The sequence below is a fragment of the Pungitius pungitius genome, chromosome 16, assembly GCF_949316345.1.
Source record: "Pungitius pungitius chromosome 16, fPunPun2.1, whole genome shotgun sequence".
NCBI classification, from domain to species: domain Eukaryota; kingdom Metazoa; phylum Chordata; class Actinopteri; order Perciformes; family Gasterosteidae; genus Pungitius; species Pungitius pungitius.
The window spans coordinates 13840127-13866573 of NC_084915.1; the positions used below are offsets into that span (position 1 = coordinate 13840127).

Here is a 26447-nt window from a genome sequence, read left to right on the forward strand (position 1 = left end):
ATTGGATAGAAATAGGAAGGAGGTTCCAGTGGTATAAGTGGATTTGAGGGCTTGGAAGGAAAACAAGGACGCTGGTCAACGTTACTTCGTTGTTGAAGGTATGGAATCTGCTATATAAAAAAAGTTTACAGAGGGTATTCGTAATAGATATGTACATTGAAACATCATATATATAGCAAGGTAGTAATTAGAACAACAAATACCGGGTTGACAGGCAGTCACAGTCATTTACTGCTGGTGGCAAACAAACGAGACTTAACTAATAACTAATGTTAACCCAACTAACTCACGTTAAGACCCCGGTCTTTCCCCCTCTCGTTGGTTATGCTAACCCCGGCTCTCGAGCGCTGATTACCGGCCACTAACCGAGCAGTCGTGTGGCCGGTTGTCCTGCTCTCACGTTATATCAAGCTAGCCAACGTTATCGTTCAAGGGTTAGCTTGGCTAGTTAGCCGTAGCCTGTCCCCACTGGAGATGTGACCGATTGTGTCGAGGGCAAGGCGGCCAGAAAACGAGCCCCGCGCGGACCTGTCGGCGTCACTTCCAAGCGATAAAAGTGAGTCTAACTTAAAGACACTTTTTTTAACGCCAAACTCCGGATAGCTGAAACGCTTTTGCTAGCAAGCAGGTGGGCTACTCCGCCCGGACACTTGATTGACGAAGTTAGTTCCTCCCTAGCGTATTGTATTGTATACACTTTAGCTTTTAAAGGACCGACGTTCTCCTCGCGGCTGCCCCCAAAGGAGCACAAACCTGTTAACTCCACCTGGGTGGAGTCACTAATATCACGTCACTTTGGGGGTTGTTTATAACTACAGGAACCAAACGAACGAGGAAACTTTGCCGTATCCGAAGTGCGGACCAGTTGTCATTCTTGTTAAAACCATTCGCACGCATCAGTACGGCCTTTGAATGTGTGACGTCAAGCATATTAGCCGAATATCCAAAATAAAAGGATCCGTGAAGAAACTCACGGGCAGATATTTTTAGCTCCAATTAGCCTAGTTGCGCGTGTGCGCGCGTGTGTGTGTGTCAAGTTGGAAAGTAAGATGCCACTGTCATATTTTAGAAGGGTAGGGGGGGGGGGGCAGCAATGCACCTTGACATGACTTCTGTGGGACGTGGTGTATCCAAAAATAAACATGATTTTATTCTCATTTATTTGTGTGTGTGTGTGTGTGTGTGTGTGTGTGGCTAAAGTTTGACAACTGGGTGATCATTGTCATTGTTGGTCTCAAGTCAGAATAATTAGAAACTTTTAAAGTGTAAATTATGGTATTTCACCATGGCTGCTCTCAGTTGATGCTTTTGAAAAAAGTAACTTGCTTACCGTGTAACTTTAAGGTATTTTTACTTGAACTGTATCAAAATAATACTTACTACATACCAGATTGCAAAAAATACATGCATGGTTATTATAATAGGTCTAGGTTTTTAATGGGTGGAATTTTTTTTCCCCAGACAAAAGAGTTCATTCAAATGTTAAAGTAGGTTTTTTTGTTTTTTAGGTGTGGTTTTGGCGAGGGTATGGAGCACCCTATACACAGAGGGGAGACGATGCCCATCGGACTACACGAAAGGTATTGTGCAATGTCTGGCAACTGTAAATATGTGACTTTATATTGCAAACACTAATTAACCTACTAAAAATGGTACAGCAGTTGTCATTCCTGAGTCCTGTCCGTCGGGTCCAGGAAATGACGTTGCCCTGGAATTGGAGTTGTTAATCAGGTAATCCCCTGATTAGACTGTGAGAAAGAAAAGCTTCACGGCGCTCATCGACAGGGTTGAGAGCCACTGTTGAGCATCTTAACAGAGTGTCACAACAACTTTCTGTGCCATTCTTTGTCCTGTGGCAGTCTGTCTGCACCTAAATGATATGTGCATAATGCTGGCTAACATTATTCGCCAGCCTTCGTTCTGTCGCCCCAACATCATTGTCACAGCCCCCTTTGCCGTCTACTCTGACCGGTGTCGGCCCGGCCAACGTACAACTCGTTTTATGAGATGTGGGAGATAAAATTTGCATAATACATGTGCGCTGTGTTCCGACAGAACAGCCGCAAGTAATAAGTTATGAAACGGCACAAATGTGTAAAGATCAATCCCGTGACTGACGTAAGATAAAATAGTAATTTATTAGTCCCACGACGGGCAAATGTGGGTTTACATTGTGCGAGCCAGGTGGCGTGACATGTTAAAATGAAAAGCTTATTGCTTTTTTTCATTATTTGTTGTTTTATACAACATAATGTTTGCTACACACAAGACCTTCCTACATCCAACTATAAAGCAAAGAATCTTTTAACATGGAACTGTTTACTTGAACGACTGTGGGCTTGTCAAACCTGGTATTAGGTCTGTAGTTATGCTGATTTGTCCTTTGTGTCGTCGGCCAATGAGAGCGCGTCCGCTGTGTGAGGTGGTCAAACTTAAATCCATGTCTTTGATGGGTCGTCGGGGGCTTTTAGATTCACAAGGTACCCGCTTAACTAACATGACCTTGTTCATGTTGTTTTTTTGTTACATCAGACGCTGCTGCTTCTTAATCTCTTGCGCAGTAATCCAACAAATCAAATCGATTCAATAAAAGTGGGGCAACACGATGTGCATGACAACTTGTGTTTTCAGCGAGATATGATTTTTTTTCACTGCACCCTCTCATTTGCGGGGAGGAAAAAAAAAAATACATACACACAAGGGGGCCTTTAGGCATCCCAGTGGCCTTTTGGAACCATGAGCCGCCACCTCTGTGGAGCTTTGTTGCATCATTTGGGAAAAAGTGTCCCACAGCAGACGGGTTGCTATGTGCAAATCACAAAGTGGAGCCAGATATAGCGTGCTAGAGCAGCCACACAGCTGAGCGGGTCGTGGCCTTCACACCGAGGTGCCGTTTTTAAGCCAGCAGGGGCCACCTGCTGCAGTTTAGCCCAAACAGATGCCGCGTGGAGGCCGAGCGTCTGCTCTCTGCGCAGGTGAGGGAAGTCGGGTCAGTGCCGGGAATTCAGCGCTCGCACACTTAACTCTGAGTCTATAGAATTGGTACCTGAACTTTCTAGCCATATTCTTTAAGTTGATAAGCGGGGTCTGTTCACCTTTTTTCTTTTTTAATTGCCTTCTTCCGAAGGCACTCGGACTGATTTGTAACTGGCTGTACCCATGAATAATTAAATAGTCCTCATTCACCCCACTGTCTGTTCTGTTCAGCAACAGCACAGCTGTGTCCAACAATTATATATATATGTGGGGGGGGGGCAAAGACTCCAAAATGGAACACTGTGAAAAGACTATGTGATTCCCATAAACAAATAATGAAATCACATTTGTATGGGAATGATTCTATACCAAACTTTTTGGTTGTATTATCTGTCCATTCTCTTAATACTCACACTTTAATGCATAGGGAATTGGGTGTCATCGGGTTGTTAAAGACTTCTATCTATATCTTGTAAATTCTATATTCTTTCACTGAACTAAATACTAAAATACATTTTGGCAGAAATGTTCTCGCCCTTTGCATAGAACACGGATCTAAAACTGTAATCACAACTCCACCTAACAAGGTGGCACTGTTGCTCAGCTACTGGGCTTTTTATCACAAACCATGGAAGGGTGATGGGAAGGCTTGGCTAACCCCCCCCCCCGGCCCCCCCTCCCATCTACCCTCCCTCCCTCCCACCACGAGACGAGCCGTGAATGCAGCAGGACAAGGAGTCGTGGTGGATGCAGTCTATTGGCTTCTCGGAGCTGCTGCTGCTGTAGTCCGAGCCCCGGCGGTAGCCCGCACTGCCTCCGCCAGTGTGTTCCTGCTGCCGCTCCTCTCCTCCCTCCTCCTCAGATGGTGTGGGCAGAGTGGGATGGAAGACTGCATCCGAAACCTTTTCAGGGAAATGGTCTTTTCTGTTGGTGTTGCCGTAGCACCGTTCTGGTGACAACAACATGCCGTTAAAATGGAAAAGCGGTTCTCCTGTCAGCTGGAAATTCCCGGTACCCGTTCTTAAGACATCCAGGTCCTCACCCCTTTCACCTGCCTACATGTGAGTACGAGCTCAACGGCATCCTCATTCTAACATTGTGGCACTGTGGAGACCTTTTTGTCTCTCAGTTTCTAATATATAATTTATCATTTTCCTTTTTTGTAAATGATTGGGACTCTGTTCTGCTTTGTTGCAGCATTAATTAGGCCGAATGCAATTGAGCCTGGGGACATTTCCCTTGCCCTGCGTGCGTTATGTCCTTTTTTGCTCTCGGGCAAAAGGACTCATTGTGCCGCTAGCCGGGACATGGCAAGCCACCAAACCCCCGACCCTTGCCCTCTCCCCGTGGCTGTGTTTATTTGGGAGCAGGGACTCAGCAGCTTGGAGGGAGCTTGCCTTTGTCAGGATGTCTGGCGTGCCCTGGTTTAGAATCTATTGTCATCTGCTAATGTTCAGGAGAGGGGGGGAGGGTAGAATGGGAGTACCTCTGGCTTTGCCTCCCACCCTCTACCCTGTTTCCTGCGCTCTTCTGAAATGGACAAGTGTCTCCGTTTGACTTCTTCTGCAACCGGGCTTCGGCCTACGGAGTGATGACCAAAGCCTTAAAAACAACACACTTTGAAGCTAGGCTAGCTGATTGGCGTAATGTAATTTAATGGGCTTACTTGGGAGGATTTATTTGTTTTTCTTCACAAAATTGGATTTATGCAGTCCCCAGCTATCATGCTGCTTTACTCATGAGCTTAAGGGCTTAATTTCTGTTGCTGCATCCTGGCAAGATGAATCTATGCTCCTCCTCAGTGAAACTGGGGCACACCTGCAGAAATATTAAATGTTTTATATATATATATATATATATTCCATAAAGTTAACAGTAAGGAAGGTTTGGCAACATTTAGTTTTCATCTTGGTAGCTTAGCTGGAACACACACCTTCACACCTGGTAGCTGTCCTGTTCGACCTCAGTCTTATCTGTTGCCCACTGAGCAGCTCCACTGGACCAGTTGAGGGTTAAGGGCCTTGCTACAGGGCACTTTGGGGTCGTAGCAATTGCCGGGGGAAGATGTCGTTTTTTTTTCCCTTCTCCCCACACAGACTTATTGAGACGGATCACACAAGCGGCCTTCCAGTTATTTTAGCTTCGCTTGCAAACCCTGTGTGACAGGATGTAAATCTCCATCTGGGGTCCTTCCCGTCTGCAGATGCAGATGCACCTTTTTTTTCGGCACAAGAATGTCTAAAATACATTTTCACAAGCGCAAGGACGAGAGTACATTTCGTGTACTAAAGTTGCTGCGGGGTTGGCACTTGCGTGTCTTCTAAGGAGATTTTGCACACACGAACAAGTGAAGCACATTCAAGCCTCGCGGCTCCACCTCGCTCTGCCCCCCTCCCTGACCACTAACTATTTTGAAACGGGTGTATTGTGAGCTGTGTTCTTTAGGCAGCCTGATATCGGGGCCACCAATTATAGGTTAGTGTGTGGTCAGGGAGAAGTGGCTCTTTATAGGCCCTCGGCGGCGGTGCAACGGTTCATTTGGCTTTGGAGACATTTTTAACTTGCTGCTGGGGTAAACTTTGTATATAAAGCGACAGAATGATGGAGCCTTTCAAGTACATCTGACGATGATGATGTATAAATAATTAAGATTAGTTTTCACAATGTGACACTTTAGGTACCGCCCTAATTATTTATATATAATATATATATATATATTACTTAAAGACCGGAAAACTGCCCTTGGAGCAGATTTTGCTGGCAGTTCGGCCCCAAGAATGATCTTCAGCTCAGCAGACCGATGTAATTTCACACAACAACAAAAAAAATTCCCTTTTTTCTGGAATGAATGTCAACCCTCATCTTGCAGTGTTCCAGTACCGAGCGCTTAATATGTGTGCGACGGCTGTCTGTAGTGATCACCTCTCTGAAGGCGTCACGGAGAGCCAGAAAGCTTTTCTTTTTTTTCTTCTTCTTTTGGCACCTCCTTTTCAACCAGGCTAAATCTATCCTTCACAAGAAATCCGAAAATGAATGATCTCATTCTGACCTTCATACGTTGCTTCAGCGCATTAGTCTAAACGTGGTTTATCTGCTGTCCTTTTTAGGTTTTACTGATATATTTGGTTTGAAGGCCATAGTTTCAGAAACAAAACCTCTAAACATGAAGGCTGCTGCAGCGACGGCTTAAGACCTAAGTCTTTCTAATGTTCAGACTTTTAATGAAAGCCCGTGTGACCAAATGAAAATCCCTGCAGCTTCAAGTCAAATGAAGGCTTTGGAAGTCTCTTAACAGATATTTGTGAATGTAGATGCTTCGCATGTCTCGTGTGGCTGCCGAATCCTTCTCCTGCTGCTGAATCCGCTGCGCTACTCCTCACGAGACGCTCTTTGAAGTCTCTGAGGTAAATGACTAATAACCAAATGAACGTATTCTAAAATAATAGAAAGAAATGTGGATCTGCCAGCTGGCAGTACATAACACCTGACGATAAACGCCTTTCTATGTTAAAATACATTAATCCAACTCACAGGTCTCCTCAGATATTACCTGTTAATTGGACTGAGTCAGACATGATGCCCCAGCAGAGATGTTTTTATTTATTATTTATTCATTATCGCAATTAACTAATAACACACAAACCATAAAAATGTAACCGTGCAGAAAGCCCACTGGGCTTATTTGAAGCCTCCACCTAAATACTATTAAAATATAATTTAATATATAAATAATGTTAAAGCTCCAATGGTGTTCTTAGACAACACATTGTACCAAGTACAGATGGATCATGAATTCCCACACGAGAGGCGTTGTTTGAGGTAGTGTGCAGCTTGCAGCCGATGACTGTTGCCATGCCACCATCTTGGATCAGCTAATAGGAGTAACCTCTTGCGGCCAAAGCAATGCACTGCTGGGGCAAGGCAAAGAGGGTGGGGGGGGGGGGGGGGCGGCAAAATGTATTTTAGACATCCAAAAGAAATGTTTAGAATATTTGTGCTGGAATACCTTGCCGTGCGACAGCTGTACAGAAAATGTTCAGGGCGGGGAACTGAAGCAATTATCTGTCCAGATTTATTCATCTGTATCCTGAAATCCTTTTTTTATTTTCATTTAAAGCAGTGACCTTAGATCACCTTTGTCCGCCTTGTATGAGCCAAACAAAGTTGTCTACAGAAGGGGTTTCCAAACCTCTTCTAGGTAGATTGCTCTGAATCTGGACCCATACGAGCCCTCTTTGTCATTTCCATATTTTTATTTTTTTTAACACCTGGTTCTTCAGAGGTGTAAAATTTTCTCCACTGCACCTCCTTCCTCCGTACGATTTTTATTTTTCCCTCTTATTAGCCCTGCTTACGTTGTCACATATAGTGCATACATGTTGTAACAATTCACACATAACGGAAGCTGTACCACATAAAGACAGTCAAATATGTAAAAAGAAGAGGTAAATAATGCTGACCTGTATGATCGGGGAAGGATCGGCAATCAATCATCCCTGTTTAGGTGGTTACAGTGAGATTAAGCCCTTTCGTATGCAAAGTTATTCCTCTCTACTTATCTGATTTCAAGCTAAATTTTTGCTGATGTGTGTGATTCCCTGTTGCTGTGACACATCTCTGGCCTCTTTGTATTTTCTCTGGATTTGGTCCTTGTGTGACTACGCAGTTCCCAAAGCCATTTCTCTACAAAAATGAAACCAAGAAGTGCACTTTTTTCAAATTATTATTATTATTATTTTTTTAACGAGTTGGTATTTTTCTGGCTGTTGTTGTCCTTTTTTGGGTTGACTCTCACATACACACACACACACACACACACACACACACACACACACACACACACACTCTGCTGGGTCGTGTTCCTTCGTTCAGTGTCCAGCAGGTCGATTTAAGCACTTGGTACATGTCGACAGATTGTCCTCTCCACCCACACGCAAACCCGTTCTGAACCTTCCTCCATTTAACTGTTTGTGGTGCAGTTTGAGCCTTCTTTTGGTTTTGGGTTGTAGGTTGTCTCTTTTTAGGCCCTCTGGCGACGCAAACGCTCTTTGATTATCAAGTGTAATTACAAACTCATTATAACGGACAAATTGCTAAGATTACGTGCATGATTGGAGCAATTATCTGGAGATTTATCGTGAGTTTGTTCTGGACAGAGTGAGGTTCTAACGTTTAATGCAGTGCATAACATAATCACTGAACTCATCAAATTCACAGGATGTGTCAGAAAATGTTTCTTGTTTACCACGTCGCAGCTTTTCAGTGCACATTAACAAAAAGCTCATAAAAAGAACCTCTCAAATACCACAACTCCCCCTTTTAACTCCCATCATTTTATTCTAACCGTTCAATCCTGCTAATCTATTTTTAAATCCAAATTCCACGTGTGATTTCCAGCAATTAGGAGTCTGAATAGAACATCGCAAGCATCCACCATTCAGCTGGTTAAAGCAGAGTATTAATTAGGGAAGTGGCAATTTTACCATAATGTGCAGAGCAAACAACATTCGTCAGACGCATGGAGCAGATGTTTGAATCGTCTCGTAAGTGATGGCTTTTTTTTCTTCTTTAATTTTGTTTGCTGGAATGCTGTGTATGGATGAAATAAAAAATAAAAAAATGGAGCAGATCAGAGCTTGTTTCTTAAAAACGTTTTCACATTGCGAATCCAGACACGCTGGATGTCCTGTTTTTTTTTCGAGACGGAACAGAAGCCTCTGGTGTGAGAGGAGGATATAAAGACTGACGGGCTGCCTTCGCTCTGCCCGGTACACTGCTTGGTGACGGGGGCAAATTTCACTCATGTACAAAGAATTTCACACTTCTTTTTTTTTTTTTTGTCCTCTGCGTTGTAAATCTTTCTGTTGTGGAGGAGGGGTGGTGGTGGTGGAGGTGGTGGTGAGGGGCTGCAGGGAAAGGTGGCGAAGCAGCGGCTGGGTTTCTGCCTTGTTTGGGCTCTGCAGGGACCTATGTGATGATCATTTTTGGCTCGTCTCATGTTGTACCTTTTTGATAGGGTTGTAATTTGATGGAAGTGTCGAACCGCTGCAGTACTAAAAGTCCCACACTGCGCTGTACATGGCTTTAGCTCGAGCTGCAGTTTTCTGCTGCAGCATTGTTGCTGTAGTGTTTTTTTTTTTTTTTTTATATATCTAAAAGTCTTTTTCAAACTATTTATTTTGCCAATTGTGTTGTGAACTGCAGTCTTTTACTTCACATAAGTCCCAGTGTCTGCTGCAGCGAGGACACCAGCCCCAATGAGGCAGCCTTCTGGGCACTGGAGGTATCCTCTTTTTGTTTTTCCGGTGTGGCATTTATTTATTTATTTATTTTGTTCTCGGGCTCTTCCTGTGTTCGGTCACATGAGTCCAGAGAAGCTGCGAGCGACCGAAACTTTTTCCAATGGGCCGTGTGACGCAGTTTGTGCAAAGAGCAGTCCAAGAATAATGGGCTGCACATAAATGTTTCATTAGCAGTACGTGCTTTTTTAAAAAAAAATTAATTTGGGCTTTCTGGAGGTTGTTCTTCCTGCCTCCTGTGAGTACACGAGGACTTACACCCGTATTCCATCACATTTAGTAGCTTGCGTGCTATGTTTCTGCTGACCCCATCTCAGCACTGCAGATTAACTGGTGGACACGTGGCTCCTGTCAGAAAAGATGAGGCCTGCGTGAATCAGACGAGAAAACCCGCGGTCCCTCCCTTTTTTTAAAGATTTTATAACGAGGATGTGAAATTAGTCCTTCGCTCCAGAAACAGCCGAGTGGTTCGGATGTTACCTGAAATGGACGAGATTAATGAAGTGTACGTCAATGCGCGTCTAAGCTTGACGATGCTGCAAAGCTATACTCATTAATCCTTTAAGACCCTTCCACTGTCATTTGAGGGAAGCGAGCCGAGAGCACTTCAGCTTCAGGTAAACTGTCACTGGTGCAAGGGCGGATGTTAGGCTTTGCACTCGCTAAAAAGACCCTTTTTACGTATTACTCAATACTTCCTCCCTGCTCTGTAATTTGTCCTTCTCGATGCAGTTAATAATGTATTTTCTTTTACTTTTGTGGGAAGAAAAAGTCTCATAATGCAGGAGGCTGTGGGGACACACTGGTTCATAGTGTGAAGATGATACATTGCTGCACTCTGAACTAATAACGGGTCTTCATGGCTAACTGTGCATAGCTGGGCCTGATTCCTCTCTGAATTAATTGGTACCATGACTCTGCCAACCTCTGATCCTCTGATATAGCACAAGCTGGAGCGTTCTTTTTACTAAACTCAATTTATTTCCCCTAAGAGATTAGCAGTATGTATCGTAATGCATTGTTTAGATGTGAGGGTTTCATAATCACTGTTGGAAGCAAACTGGGTGCTGTGATATGCTGCTGTGAAACCACCCGTCAGTGTTTAGACTAATCATCTGTTATAGGAAACACAATAGCAGGTGCTTCTTTGTGGAGTAGTGCTAGCTTAATGAGTCTTAAGAGCTTAAAACGTACGCTTTTATTGGATGTATTGAATGAATGTATAAGGACAGTTCCATTGATTTTTTTTTTTTTTGTTTTGCTCAACGCAGCACGAAGATCCGTCATGTTTTCATGGGACCTTTTTGTTATTTTGGCAAGAGCAGAACATTCACATGGGATGCTGTAGCACTTTTGTTTTCTTTTTTGTTTTGGTTCCGGCAGCCACCGACAGCTCTTTGTGGTTTGGACGGCCCGCCCCCTGCCGGCTGCCTGTCCGACTTACCACCTGACGGGGTAAATGTGCCACTCCGTCGCCTGTGCTGTGTGTCTCCGTGTGACTGGGACCGCTGTTTGAGTGTGTCACCGATATTTTTTATTTTCCCCTGTAGACGTGGTCCATGATCATCACCCGTTTATTACTGAACCCATCCTCTCATCACCACAGAGAATAGACCGTAAGCATGTGTTTCTGTGTTGCATTTTGTGGTTGCTCACCCTCGTTGGTCTTCTTGCCATTTTTATTTTATTTTTTATCCCTCAGTTCTTGTATAGCATGTGACAAGAATGACTAGTAGATTCCTTTTGACCTTCTCTTAAAGTGGATCCATCATGTACGCCGAATGTCTTTGGCCTAATCTTTCAAAGTCTAAAAAAGAAAAGTGCCTTTTTTTTTTTTTTTGCCCCGGCTGAAGTTTTAGCGGTGAGTTCAAGTTTAAAGATGTGAGGCGACGTGAGGTGACACACAACATCTCATCAGTCAGCCTTTGCCGGCTCTGAGGTCGGCTCAGGGTGTAAAGGGAAGTTTCTCTGATGATAAGAAAAGGGAAGGAAAGTTACTTTTTCCTCTTGATTACTTTTTTTCAAACCAAAGCCCACGGTGCGGCAGTGAACAAATGTCTCATCGCAACTGCAATTAAATATAATTATTTACCGTTTTAATTCTCTTCCTTCTGCGTAGCATAGAGCAAGAAACTAATGACACGTAAGTCTAGCACGGTGCCGACTATTGATTCTGCCATTTAGTGGAAGAGGAGCCTCAGCTGAGCAGATGCACAAACCTTTACACCTGTTTATTGGTAACAGTAGTGCTGCGTTTAACAGCCTCAGTGTTTAGTGCATCTGGTACATAACGATTGCTCTGCGGCCCTATTACAGATTTACATCATGAGCATTATTTCTGATCAGTCTCAAAATACAGTCACATTGAGAAGTGAGTCTAAGTACATTTTGCATGAGATGAGATTTTTCTAAGACTCTATTAACATCTAAAAGCTATATTTTATTAAGATATACACCCACCAAGCACAAGGGACATTTTCCTTACAAATGGTAGAAACCACTCAGGAAGCCGCAGAAAAATCAAGTGTTCAGACACGCAGGGACTTTAGAGTAGAATCATTACATAAATATTCCGCCCAAGAGCCATTAGTCTTCTACATCCTACGAGTGCTCCCTGTTTTGAAGACGCAAATGTGCCGTTACACTGAGCCAGACATTTTTATTTGTGAAAGAATATTTGATCAAAACCGGGCCAATCTACATTTGAAAATGAGACCCCCCCCCCCCCCCCCACCCCTTTTTTAATTTTTTTTTTTACATGCCATATTGGGTGACTATTTTGTCATCTCTAGATCGTGCGTGGAGAGTAGTTGTAGTATTTTTAAGCTTGGTTTTTATTCCGTGTGCGAAATAAGGCCCTTTTCCCCTGTGCAACAACGCCGTTAACCCTTTGATATTCAAACTCTCATTCCTTCGGTTCTATTAGCAGCTTCATCTTTTAACAAAAATAGCCACTGTCCTCCCCTCTGCTATAAAAGGGGTTGTTCCATTGTCTCTAATTTTCTTAACATTCTTTTGAACCTTGCACACATTTTTGGGAGGTCAAAAATTAGGTCATGTGACATTGCAAAACCTCACTTTATAACACATTGTGTTAATTATAATAAATGTACACTAATATCTAAAATCGAATGATTAAATGAAGACTATTTTTTTTTTTTTTAGACAGACCTGTGTGTTCAAAACAGCCTCACTTTTGAAATAAGGTACAGAGAAGCTCGGCATTAAAGTGAAAGCAGAATAATCCACATTGTTGGCGGACGATGTAACCTATGGCGACAGTTGAGCCACCGAGTGTTATGGTTTCTTCTTTTCTTTCTAATTTTTACCCAAATGAGCTTCATTCTCATGTCAGTTTTGTTGGCTCAAAATGTACCCGTATCCCGAGAGGATTCCCCTCGAGGCTCTGAGTCACACAGGCTTTCCACGCTTGCGCTCTCTGTGGAGCAGTTACGGACTTTATGTTGGGTTTTAGTCAGACTGCCCGAGAGCACGGGAACATCACAAGAATTGGACTATTCATATGAGAAATGCTAATATATCACATTCTCAGAGTGGGGTTTCTGTTTCAGACTTTATAGACTTCTATTGTAGAGAAGAATCTGTTACACATTTTGAGCTTTGATAAACTTCAGTGGCCATTAGCTGTGTTTTTGTCTCCTAAGTGGTTGTTTTTCCCTCAGTGCTGAAATGGGAGAAATTAGGTTTTGTCTTTTTTATGTAGTTCGGTCGCCGCTTTTCTGAAGACTAATGCCCTTCAGGGCTGTGCAGCTGATTTCAAAACAGTCCAATGGTTTGCTTCATGTCCTCGTGTAACACGGGGCGACGATGCGTCACATGGCCGTGCGATCTATCGAAGGCGCGATCCCGCTGGAATCGAACCTCCGAGTGTCACTACGCTACAGTAGACGTTTTGGCCCCATCACGGGCCCCTGAAGAGCATGAGCGTGTGCTCGGTGCATCAAATCCATGGTGCAGGAATTGTAAATGGTCTTTGAGTCTTAGAGACGACACGTGTCCACTGTTTGTTGCATCGTTACTGAGGACTTGAGTCGGATCATAGTGCATCCAAATAAAACACTACTCGCAGGATCTCACAATTCACAGGCGTGTGTGTATGTGTTTTTTTTGGGGGGGGGGGGGAGGTTGGATTTATTGCTGATTGTTATGGAGAAAAATGGTTGAGGAGCAGTTCTCTGTTGCATTCTGAGCTCCTGACCCCTATATGTATATCTGTTTTAATTACTTTTTACAGGGAAAACTGTCCATTAGAAAAACGTGTTTTGGCTGCACATTTCCCAACAGATCCCTCGTGGAGGACGACGACGCTCACATGAAAGTGGCTCTGGGCTACGGTGACATGGGCATATCTGCTCACCTTCAGGCATCAAAGACGGGAAACACACGGTTCTTCACAAGCAACACGCACAGCTCAGTGGTTCTTCAGGTAAGTGTTCAGCCTTGTGAAGTCAAGTGTCTTCACTGTCTGATAATGTTTCCATCTGTCCCTTATTGTTCCTCTGATATCCTGTGTGCAATGGCTGGGGAGGCGGTCATTTTGATATCCTGCCATCTTCTTTTGAAAGACAAATGTCTGTCTAGGTTAATTTCACCACAAACGAGGTTAATGTGCTGAATCAAAACTACTGACTTTAAAGAACAAAGAAGTCTCAGGTAGCTCATTAAAACTGCACTATTTAGGAGTAGCGGTAAGATAAACTGTTTTTTAATTGTTTGAATACTGGCGCATTCTGATAATTTTTTTTTTTATATATATATATATATATATATATGCATAACAAAAAAGCACCATAAATCATTCAGGGAATGTTCTTTGGAAGAAGTAATGAATGAAATGAAGTTATTTAATCTTCCACAGCAAGAGGCGTTCCCACCATGCGCCTGCACATTCATCTCTTGTTGTCGGAGCACAGCGAGGGGGGGTGATGGTGGTGATTCTTCTTTGGCCACAGATAGTTGGCACACGTGCTTCGTGTCAGTTAGCCGGTGCCTTTTGGAAGGTGTGTGCGTGCGTGCGTGCGTGTGCGTGCAGCCTCAAGGACGCAGCAGCCAAACCGATTAAACAGTGGATGCAAAATACGACTCTCCAAAGACTACACCAAATGAATCTGCAGCACGGCCCTTCAGACCTCCAATAACCTCTCTGATTTAAGGACGGGATCATTATTTGTTTTGCAGTTCCCCAAAGAGTAGTGGTGAATTAAGTGTGATGTAATACAAGTAATGCCTCCATGCTGTACATGTCCCCACTATGCCATGTGGCCACTAAGGGATGATATGCTGTAGACCAGAGGCTCCTCACCTACTATTATTTTTCTATTGGCCACCGCTCGCCCCTTCCCCCCTGACCGCTCTCCTCTTCTCTTAGGGATTCGACCAGTTGAGGATAGAAGGTTTACTATGCGACGTCACGCTGGTGGCCGGGGACGGCGATGAAGCGTTCCCCGTCCACCGCGCCATGATGGCCTCCTCGTCCGACTATTTCAAAGCCATGTTCACAGGTGGGTCTGACCAGAACCTCTGCTCTGGTAGCGCCTTTTGTTGAGCTCTTTCCCTCCACGGGGCATGCTTTTGATTGCTTTTTGTCATATAGATATACTGTGTGTATAATCTTCGCTCCTGCACTTATTCTCTGGTGAAGCATTCATTCTTTATGAACATTTCCATGCTTCAGCGCCGTCACTGTTTCGCCTCCTGAGAAATGGCTCGAGTTGACCTTGTGCCCGCATCCCTCCAGGATTGCGTCTGTGCATTCATAAGTTTCCTTGTTATAAAACCGACCCCGCTTATTGTTATGCACTCGTGTTCATGGTCCTCTGTGCTTTTAATGCCGGCTACTGTGACTTATTGGTCCGTCTCGTCTCCCAGGCATGCTGTGTGTAGAGGAAGAGCAACCTTGAATACGTTTAAATACATACCGTGCATGAAGGGTACTTTTCGTTTATTAAAAAAAGGGACCATACTACTTTGGTTGCAGCTTGCATTAAGCTGCAAATTTAAAATGACGCTTTTTATTAGTAATTTAGAACTCTTGTCGATTGCATTCCCTTGTATATGTTGAGAAACGAAAGCAAACAGTCAGCGCTTTTCTTCGGATCCCATATCGTGGCACCAGTCGACGCAAATTTGAAGATTCAGCATTCAGAGTACATGTTAACAGTGAAGACTGTTCTGCAGCGAGGACAAAAGGCGAGCTGGTTAGACTGGGAGCGAGGGGAAGCTGTACTTAGTGTGCGATGGCTCATTAGTGCAGCGCAACGGGATTCTTCATAATACCTTCTATCCTTTCTCTGAACATAAGTCCTTTTGACTCTGAAAACGTTTCATTGCTCTTTACACGCAATGGTACACGCATCTAAATGGAATACTGCATTTTTATTAATTGATTCAGTTGTATTTGTTTGAAGGATAAAGCTTGTATAACAAGGTTTCAAAAATAATTGAATAGATGCAGCTGCGTGCAGACCTGTCAGTCAAATAGGATTATGTATGAGCTTCTACCTTTTTTCTTTTTTTCTTTCCTCTCTCTCCTCTCCCTCCACCCCCACACGCTCTCCCGGTGCAGGTGGAATGAAAGAACAGGATTTAATGTGCATCAAGCTTCATGGAGTTAACCGAATAGGCCTGAAGAAGATCATTGACTTTATCTACACGGCCAAGTTGTCACTCAACATGGAGAATCTGCAAGACACACTTGAGGCGGCCAGCTTCTTACAAATCCTTCCTGTGCTGGACTTCTGCAAGGTTTTTCTTATATCTGGGGTAAGTAGTGAGACACCAAAGCTGAAAACTACAGCACTCGCATCTCCTCTACTTCGACCAGCTGTCGAACATGTTAAAGGGTGACTGAATGAAATCAAATTTCCTAATTTATGGTGCATGTATCTACAAATTGCTTATCAGTCCAAAAAATGAAAACGTATCAATTATACAGTGAAAACAAATGACATATTGCATTTCCCTCCAGACTGCAGCAAGTTAAATCCCTGATGTATTTTATATTCTCACTTTCTCATTCATTCGTCTCCTAAAACGTGTCCTCGTTTGTGTCCCCCCCGCCAGGTTTCTCTCGACAACTGCGTCGAGGTGGGTCGCATCGCCAACGCCTACAACCTCACGGAGGTGGACAAGTACGTCAACAACTTCATCCTGAAGAACTTCCCCTCGCTGCTGGGCACGGGGGAGTTCGTCAAGCTGCCGTTCGAGCGCTTGGCCTTCGTGCTGTCCAGCAACAGCTTGAAACACTGCACGGAGCTGGACCTGTTCAAGGCCGCGTGCCGCTGGCTGCGCTACGAAGACAGCCGCATGGACTACGCCTCCAAGCTCATGAAGAACATCCGCTTCCCCCTCATGAGCCCGCAGGAGCTCATCAACCACGTGCAGACGGTGGACTTCATGCGCACGGACAACACCTGCGTCAACCTCCTCCTGGAGGCCAGCAACTACCAAATGATGCCCTACATGCAGCCGGTCATGCAGTCGGAGCGCACGGCCATCCGCTCGGACAGCGCCCACCTGGTCACGCTGGGCGGCGTCCTGCGCCAGCAGCTGGTCGTGAGCAAGGAGCTGCGTCTCTTCGACGAGAAGGCCCACGAGTGGAAGGCGCTGGCGCCGATGGACGCGCCCCGCTACCAGCACGGCATCGCGGTCATCGGCAACTTCCTCTACGTGGTGGGCGGCCAGAGCAACTACGACACCAAAGGCAAGACGGCGGTGGACACGGTGTTCCGGTACGACCCGCGCTACAACAAGTGGATGCAGGTGGCATGCCTTAACGAGAAGCGCACCTTCTTCCACCTGAGCGCGCTCAAGGGACACCTCTACGCCGTCGGCGGGAGGAACGCGGCCGGGGAACTCGGTGAGTTCTATTTCCTTTTTTTTTTTTTCTCTTCTAAGCAACAGTGGACGCCTTTCTTTTAGATTATTGACACCCTACAAGATCTATGCACTTCAGATACCAAGAAACCGTGGCAGAAAGCCTGTGTGTGCGCCGTTTGATAAGGCGGTAATGAAATGTTGTGCCTGCAGTTTCAACATCGTCACGTGCATAATCGGTGTGTAATTTGATATCATTCAGAAGATGCGTGCTGTAATCAAATTACTGTAATCTCCGAGTGCAGAAGTGTTTTGAACCCAACAGTTCCCACCTTCATTCATAACATGTTATTATCAATAGCTAACAGAAACAATTGTCACCGTACTTCAGTCCAAAAGCACAAATGTATTGATCAAGACGGATGTAATCATTTTCAAAAATGATTTTTCTTATCAAATATTCTGCTTCAATCTATGGTTAAAAAATACAATACAAAATGTGTGATATCTCTTCACCTAGATTACAACAGTCTTTTTGTTGCGTTGAATACCAATATTATTTAAGGTCCCAGTTCAACATTTTCTATTTGCTACAGTAGGATATTGGATGCGATCTTATTCTTGGGTCCCGACAGTTGAAGTCGGCACACGAACCGTCGTAGCAGACAGGAAGTTCAAAGCTGTCGGTTCTCATAAAGGCATCGCGTCAGCTCATCTTTAGTCAGCAATCTGATTACTTGTCAGAGTTTGAACTGAATTTTGTGACATTTAGACACGCAGCTCCTCCAACGAAGTGATGTATTTATATCCGTCCATTGTAGTTTTTGGTTGCTGCGTAACCAGTCTGGAATCTCGGCACCCGTAACTGTGGACCACAGAAAGGTGCCACCCAGTACTTAAACTGGGCAGTGTGACTGCAGCGGGGGCGAGGGAGGGGCCCCTCCCTGAGCGAGCGGCCCTCTCTTCTGGGTTATAATTAGACCAAAGGACCAGGGGGCGACGGGTCCACGCGGCCGCCCTTCACTGCGTTCCGCCCCGCTGCCCTTTCACTGCGTGCGCTGAGGCCTTGATTCTTGTGTGGCCGCGCCCGGCCCTGGCATCACAGCGGTTTACTCGGGGGAGGCCACCCCGGGTGTGGCTTTTTATTGGAACGTCTGAAATACCCAGATTATTAAAGAGGAGTTCAACGACGTTCAAACGGATATTTACAGGAGGAAGCTTTCCATCATAACTGGCCCACGCTGACCATGAAGACAGAACCACCATTCCCTATTGGACTTCATTGTTTGCTCATTATCACGTTTTTAGAGTGGAGTTATTTTGTGTGTTTAAGGTACATTGTTTACCTCTGTCGCCCCGGGTGACACAAATGGAACATTTTCTATCAATTGTCACTTGATCATTTGGCCAATCAATAAACAAACATTTCCACTGATCTGCTGTGGGGATTTGTGTACTTCTCAAGGTCAAATAATGGTTATTAAACTAGCCGAGTGAGTTATTTGCAGTTTTTGCCCGCTGAGATTTCCCCATGTGGCGCAGGCTGTTTTTAAGTTACTGAGCTGCTGTATTTCAGAGACAGTATTTTTTTTATATCGTTTAAAGTGTTTGATTCAACCAAAGCCTTTTAAACAGTGTTATTCAGCTGAGACCACTTATTTTTCTTCGACCACATTTTGTGAGGACAAGATTCTGTTTAAAATAAATATTGTTATTCTGTATCCTGTCATATGCAGATGAGACTTTCCTAAGGTGGGAAGATGAAATGAAAACATAGCTATTGTCCATTATGATGTCATAAATATACACTTGGCGCCCCCGTCTGCAGGCGGCGTTTTTGACTCAAAAGTGCAAAGCAACCCCCTCCTTGTAATTTTTACTAACACTTCATCAAAGCACATTTCTCTGTATCGGAGTCCTGCTGGTTATGCAACTTGCTGCGTCCAATCCCAACGGCCGCGGCCGCTCGTTAAGGAGTCGCTCGCCCGTGCATCATAAATAGTAACATCCCAGTGTCCCTAATTCCGCTTTCTGACGAATGTATTGGAGCCGTCCTCTGAGGCTTTGAGATAAAAGCATCTTGCTATCTCCCCGGTCCCCGTGCAGTGAGTGCGGGTGGGGTCGTGGAGATGTGTGTTTTAATCTGTGCTTTAGCTCCCACGCTGAGACCCTCCAAGGCCTCATTTGCTGCTGTTTGTCCTCCTTAGTTGTGTCTTGACCTACTTTCTACTAATGCATCCTTTCTTTTCTTTTTTCAAGCTACTGTGGAGTGCTACAACCCAAGGACAAATGAATGGACATATGTTGCCAAAATGAATGAACCACATTATGGCCACGCCGGGACGGTGTACGGTGGTTATATGTATATTTCAGGTAAGGACGATCATTTTCGAATAAACCCGAATAAAGAGGCACGTGTGACGTTTGCTGAACGTGTGGTACAAAGATGGATTTCATGTCTTCAAGTCTTAATTGGAATAAATGTCAGTGCATTCCGATTTTCCAATTAGATCATTTCTTTCTCCTCCAAAAAGCAAGTGGCTGATTGCACAGCCTCGCATGTTTATGAAATCTAATCTGGTGTCTTTCATTCCAACGCGACTGGATGTGTCATCATGAGTTACCGGGACTCGTTGAGACTGGCTGTGTTTTTGGTTTGCAATGTTCAATATGGATTCAGTTTGATTGACACATGATCATTTTAGAACCCAATTCCGTATTATTACAAATATTTTTTCCCAACAGACGGTACTTTTTTATGGTTTCAGTAAATCAATTACAGGTATCGGTAACTGAATTTCTCACATAAAAAAAAAAAAAAAGCGTCTTTCACAACTGCAGACTTTCATAAATCCCTCCCGACTCTTTTGATGCGTCGATGGCGAGCTCGCGGGGTGGAGTCGGTTGCGAGGATGGACGCCGACATGGTTCTGCGGGCGTCACCCTCGGTACTCGCTCACATCGCGGGATTGAAACGGATCCCGCGTTATGGAGATGAGCCCTAGTTTCTCTGCGTGACTAATCCAGAGTGGTGCTATAAAGGCCGGGGATGGGAGGGGCGAGTGGGGAATTGGGAAGGATGGAGCGAAGTGGAGGACTGAAGCATGAGTGGGCGGTGTAATACGGAGGAGCTCGTGTTAATCCCTCGCGGCCCGTCGGCGCTGCCATCGCTCGACAACCACAAACATTCATTAACATCACAGCAGTTTGCCAACTAGATCTGTTTTTTTTGTCTTTTGGTAAAACTTAGGTGGTGGTGATGGAAAGTAATGAGTTTTATGGACGCCCTTACCCAGTATTACTGGATTAGTTGCATGACCAGTTTATCTCCAAACACATGCACAGTGTATAGGAACTCTAAAAACATTTAGAAATGTAACTAGCGGAGCTCAATCTGAGCGTGCACCACTAAAGGAGCTAACTGACCATCAGGGGCCCTGAATCAGAATTTCAATGCATTTGTGAGTTCATGAACTATTCAAAGAGGTGGCCTTTTGGAGATGGACTCCGCCTCCACGGCCTTTAACACATCGTAACATGAACACATGCTGTACTTGCCAGAGGGGGGGGGGGGGGGGGGCGAGTGAAAATAAAATATCCAAAACCTGATTACCTGCAGTATTATGTTGATTTACAAAACAAGGTGCTGACCAGCATACAATCTTTTTTATTTTTTTATTAAATGCACTCTGTTTTTTTATTATTGTGCACACGAGTGGTTTTATTTATTTCATAATTCACAGATATCATTATTCCTGCAGATTTCTGTATTCAGTATTATATCGATGCATTCCAACTTATTTTTCACTTAATCATTTGCTACGTTTTGTTTTTAGTTCCTTCTCAGAAATGTTGTTGGCATTATGCCTTAGTGCTGCAAGAATGTTCCTCTGTGCACTCATGTGAAAACGTTTTTTAATTTACTCCTGATTCTTGAGTAACAGAAATGAATAACTAACTTCATACATGATTACTGTCATTGAAACAAAAACCTCAAACTTAATTAATTTTTTTTTTCTTCCTTTTTTTTTTTTTTTTTACATGTCACACTCTGTGAGGGTTTCATGTGGGTTGGGGAGGGACTGAGATTTATTTAGGACCACACAGGCCGCGTGACTTAAATCACCGCGGAGCAAAGATGAAAAGCAACTCTTTCTTTTTTTTTTTTTTTTTTACAATGAAATAAAAAAGTGAAATATGAAAACCATAATGTTCCTACACCGAGCTAATCTGATGGATGCCAGCTGTTTTCCAATATTTTTTTTTCTTCTTCTTCTTCTTTTGGCCTCCGGCTGTGCATCATATTTATTGCTCATTCTTTTTGATATTTTAATGGATTTGTTTTGTTCATATTTCAGTGTTTTCAGACTAGTACATTTCACCCGACGCATGAACACAATGTCCTGCTTTGCACCCTGCAGCAGCTGACTCCACGTGTGTGTGTGTGTGTGTGTGTGTGGAAAGCGTGTAAATTAGTGCGTTTGTTTTGTTTTTTCTGAGTACAGCTGTGGGTTATGACACACGAGAGACGTTGCGTCGCCCCGGGGGCCCCCGCGGTAGCGCCTCGCTGTGCAAGGTGACCCTCGCCCAAGTGCAGTTCCGTGTCCGTCTGTCACAGCGGATCAGGGCCCGTTCTCCGGCTGTCTGACGGCGTCCTGTCAGCTGGATGAACCTGACAGATGCAGTCAGCCCACAGAGCGTCACCGCTCAAGCGATGCGTCCGAGTTCAGACTCCAGGCGGGGGAAACCAGCACCGAGCCGCACAGCCTCCGCTCCACTGTTTTTACTCCAGCCATTTGTGATGGCCTGGCTGTTGGGGGGGGGGGGGGGTGGTTTGATACTGATATCAATATTTGGGGGTCTCCTCTGGATTTCTTTTTATTTAAAATTGTGACAAAGATGCGTATTGAGGGTGAGATTTTCAAATCATCATACAAAATGATGCATTTTTGACAACGTTCTTTAACTCTAATCCACTTCATTGAAATCATTTATCAAGTCAATCTGCGATGCGCTACTATTGGCCGATATCAGCTTTGTTAGTCAAATCTGTTTAGAAAATTGCATTTTAACCAAGGAGGCCTAATTTATTGTATGTATATTATCATTGTGCGTATGGAACTAGCTCCTTTCATTACTTTGGTCAGGAATATGCACGTAGGGTTAATAATGGCACTGTTTTGAGCATTTAGTCTGCAGGAATTGGCCTTTCATATATAGAATGATTTGGTTTTTGCTCAAGTTGGAGGTAACTTTGGTATTAAAAGTTATAGGAAGAATCTGTCTTGGTGTTGATGCATTTGGATAGATTTTTAACAAAGCTGGTTTGTTATGGCCGTTGTTTGAATTTGAGTAGTAAAGGTGGCTGTTAATTGGATTATTTCATGCAGCAAAGGGTGGTGAACTTCATGTCTGCACGCCTTTTCCCATCTAGTTTTTATTTTAAACATGTGAGCAGCTCTGCAAATAATGTCAGGAATGGTCTGCCATTGTATTAGCGTGTTTTTACAATCCCCAGAAAGAAGTGATTTCAGATAGGTCATCAAACAATGGTAAGTTTACTAAATGAAGTGTTCATTCGTCTCTCTGAGACAGTCTAAAGAGGCCTTGGCTGCCCTTCGTGTTTCACTAATGGCACTGATGAGGCTGATCAGACATCATTGTACCAGAGAGAGGCCGAAGCCCTCTAACTGAATCCGAATAGCAGCAGGGCCCCTCGAGAGGATTTCTAAGGACCTGACGTCTGGCGCTGTTTCAGTAGACCTGCCCCGTCGACTACTTGGACAAAGAAAAGGGACGGTCGGGATGGTCGGGCTGTCTCTGGGTTGGATCAGCTGAGGAGGTGCAGCATCACTGAACGGGGCAGCTGAGTAGACAATAAACCGAGCACGGCGGCAGAGGGATCCTTCCTCCATCCGCCGTGCGCAGCACATCTTCTTTGCATTTTGCTCCCAGTCACTCTGCCTAAGGGGGGAGGGAGGGGGGCGGGCTGGCTTCCACCCAAATGCATGCTGGGATTATGTCTCCTCTTTATTTTAAGCCTTCCCTGTAGACATGTCCTGTTTTCTCCCCCTTTTCTCTCAGCTCTTTTTTTTTTTTTTTGTCCCGCCGTCTACAGTCTGTTTCGTAATCTTTGCGCCGCCCTCCTCATCATCATCATCATCAGCATTATTTCACGCAGCGGAGGAGACCGCCGTTTGTTGAGTTTCTGCTCACCCTGTTTGTCGGTCGTTGGGTTTGCGTTGAGGGCAAAAAAAAAAGAAGAAAATTGTTATGGAGGAAAGGTGTGATCCAAAAAAAAAAAAAACGCCCCGGCTGTTCTTTCACGACAGGGAAGCGAATGTCCCAGTGTTGTGGCTAGCGCTCAGCACGGCCCACGTAAATGCAGGTCTCCGATCGGCCCTAATGACGAGTGCACAAAGCTGTCCCTACTCCCCTCCGAATGATTACCTAATCTTTTTTCTTTTTTTCCTGTGTTAACCCTCCTTTCCCCCCCCCCCCCCCCGGCAGGTGGAATCACTCACGACACTTTTCAGAAGGAGCTGATGTGCTTCGACCCGGACGCTGACAAATGGACTCAGAAGGCACCCATGACGACGGTGCGCGGCCTCCACTGCATGTGCACGGTGGGCGACCGCCTGTACGTGATCGGGGGCAATCACTTCCGGGGCACCAGCGACTACGACGACGTGCTGAGCTGCGAGTACTACTCGCCCGCCCTGGACCTGTGGACACCTATCGCGGCCATGCTGCGGGGCCAGAGCGACGTGGGCGTGGCGGTGTTTGAGAACAAGATCTACGTGGTGGGCGGCTACTCGTGGAACAATCGCTGCATGGTGGAAATAGTACAGAAGTACGACCCCGAGAAGGACGAATGGCACAAAGTGTTTGACCTGCCCGAGTCGCTGGGCGGGATCCGAGCCTGCACGCTCACTGTTTTCCCCCCCGAGGACATCTCGTGCTCACCCTCCAGAGAGTCGCCCCTCTCGGCGCCTTGATGAATAAAAGGGGGGGGGGATGGAGGAGTGGCTCTATTTGTGCTCACACCCCCACGTGAGTGACACCCCCTAACCCACCCGAGCCCTTCAACAAACACTCCCTTATGGACATCGTTTGCACTTCCTCTTTGGACTACGTCTGTACCGCAGCCCTGCGTATCTCCAGGTTCCACGTCCCCTTAAAGCTGTGCAGAAACCACTCCCAAAGTGATTGAACACATGTACCGGCAGCCTAATTACCTGTTAATGTCGCATACTCGGTATATATCTTGGCAGGAAATGATCTTGACTTGAAAAGTGACTTTGCAAATCAACTTTTCTACCTGATGTCTTTCGGAGTTTTCTTACGTCTCGTTTCTCAAAGCGCTCTACTTTTTTTTTTGAAACGTTGACCACCGCACTGACTCCCCTCGTCTATGCCGGGTCCGCTGCAGGGGACTCCAGGAAGCAGAGGCGTAGGGACAATTGAGGAACCAAAACACAGCCGGTTTTTAACTGCGGGGTTTGGGCCCCCGGGCCCCGTCTACGTCGCCCTCCGACGGTTTCAGTCCTTTCCTGCTATTGCTATGAAACTGTCAACAAAATGGTGTTTTTTAAATTTAATAAACATGGTTTTGGAAAGTAATTCAAAATGTTGTTGTCCTTACTGACTACAGCGCCCCCCCCCCATCCAGTAGCTGGCTACAAAAGCTTAACCCTACACGTGTTTTCAAAGTATCGCGTGGTTAAAAACAAATATCGCTTCCCATTTGTCACCAGTAGCTTTTTTTGATCTCGACAATCTATGTATGTAAATATTGTCCTCCGCCATCTGCACGAGCCAGCCACAGAAAACGGTTCGGACATGAACATTATGCCGGCTGACCAGTGCCGACCAGAAAAGTGGCCCCTCGACCTCCGGTGCCGCTCCTCCTGGGATCCAGACGGATGGCGATGCCCCCACAATCTGCCCCACCTGCTCCCGGCTCCGATTAACGCTCCAACGGCGGCATATGGCGTCCGAGATGTCTGCTCCACGCTGTGAGCGGGGACAAAAACATTTGTGTAATCACCAGGTGAGCCTTAAATCCTCATCATATCCCATTAATGAACACCTGTCCCTGTGAGGTTCATAACGGGTTATTTTTCCGTGACTTTAACTTGGTTTGATGTCCTTCTTTAAATCCTTGTGCTTTTAGCTTTAGTACCACGTGTTTCTTCAGCCCTCTACTCCCTCACTGCATCTTTTTGCACATTATCGATTATCTTATCCATACGTCAGTTTGCATCAGGGGCGTAGGCAGAAATTGTATTTTGGGCGTGCCAGTGAAAAAGTGGGTGGGCCTACAGTTTTTTTTTTTTTTTTGTAGAGAAAAAATTACTTAAATAATAATTAAACCTTATAGAGTAGAAAAGACAATAGCTAAATTGCAAAAACAGTTACACCTTTTATTGTAATATATTTTCTTAAATACATTTTGAATAGTAAAGATAAACTAAAAATGATTAACTAAAAAACAATTTGATCGGACTTGCCTGGGTGGGCCAGTGCCGCCCTGGCCCATTACTGGCTACGCCCCTGGTTTGCATCATTTAAGAAATGGGCCATTTGTAATCCTTTTTTTTTTTTTAATGGAAAAGTCCTCTTGAAGGAACAGGAGAGAAACAACGCATCGGGTTTCAGCTGCTGCCCAGAGGCATCCGGGATGGACGATGGTAAGCTTTGGAATTTAGTGCCGCCTCTCCCCGGACATTTCGCTGGGAACAAATCACACTTTGTGAGCCGTCACCTGGACACCAAGGCATTAGTTAGAGGAGATGGAGTGATAAATCACCCAAACAACAACAACAACAACCCTTCCCGGGGGGGGGGGGGGGGGGGAGGAGTGGGACGTGAAGGCGGCCGCGTGCAGCCGTACACGAACGCGTCACCAGGTGCATTGTTGGCGCCTGCTGTTTTTGGGGCGTTACGCAATAAGACGCCTGGTTAGTGTTCAGAGAACAATGTAAAGGTGAGAAGATGTTAATCATCCAGCTGTGAGAGATGTCTCCCCACCGTTAATAATCTTGCCCCCATGTCTTTAATACCTCCGGCCATTGTCTGCACATTAGCAATTCTAAAGCAGGAGTTTTTTTTTTTTTTTTTTTTTCATTATTTTTTTTTGTAAATATTTTGTTTATCCCAAGCTCTACTCCTCCTCTCCTCCTCTCACCCCGGCCAGAGAATGACCTAGATACTGCGGGCTGCCGGATGTTGTTCTGTGCCGCGCACGGCCACGAGGCCCCCTGCTGGCCTCGGCGCGCGTGCACGCCGGTGTTAATGGCCCTTCGGCGGGTTACCGTGACGTTGCCGCCGCCG

General features: G+C 45.0%; 1 protein-coding gene across 2 annotated transcripts; it reads left to right on the plus strand.

Annotated features, from left to right (window-relative positions):
* klhl13 (kelch-like family member 13) lies at positions 1-24495 on the plus strand. Of its 2 annotated transcripts, XM_037466670.2 has the most exons (8): positions 1-98; positions 1509-1580; positions 13581-13722; positions 14665-14797; positions 15862-16058; positions 16359-17154; positions 19371-19484; positions 23622-24495. In XM_037466670.2, the coding sequence occupies exons 2-8, from the start codon at positions 1528-1530 to the stop codon at positions 24107-24109; spliced, it is 1923 nt and encodes a 640-aa protein (XP_037322567.1). In that variant the 5' UTR covers positions 1-98; positions 1509-1527; the 3' UTR covers positions 24110-24495. The 2 variants fall into 2 exon arrangements, with proteins under 2 accessions (XP_037322567.1, XP_037322566.1); XM_037466669.2 differs by lacking the exons at positions 1-98; positions 1509-1580 and adding an exon at positions 3699-4037.
* The last annotated feature ends 1952 nt before the right edge of the window (positions 24496-26447 follow it).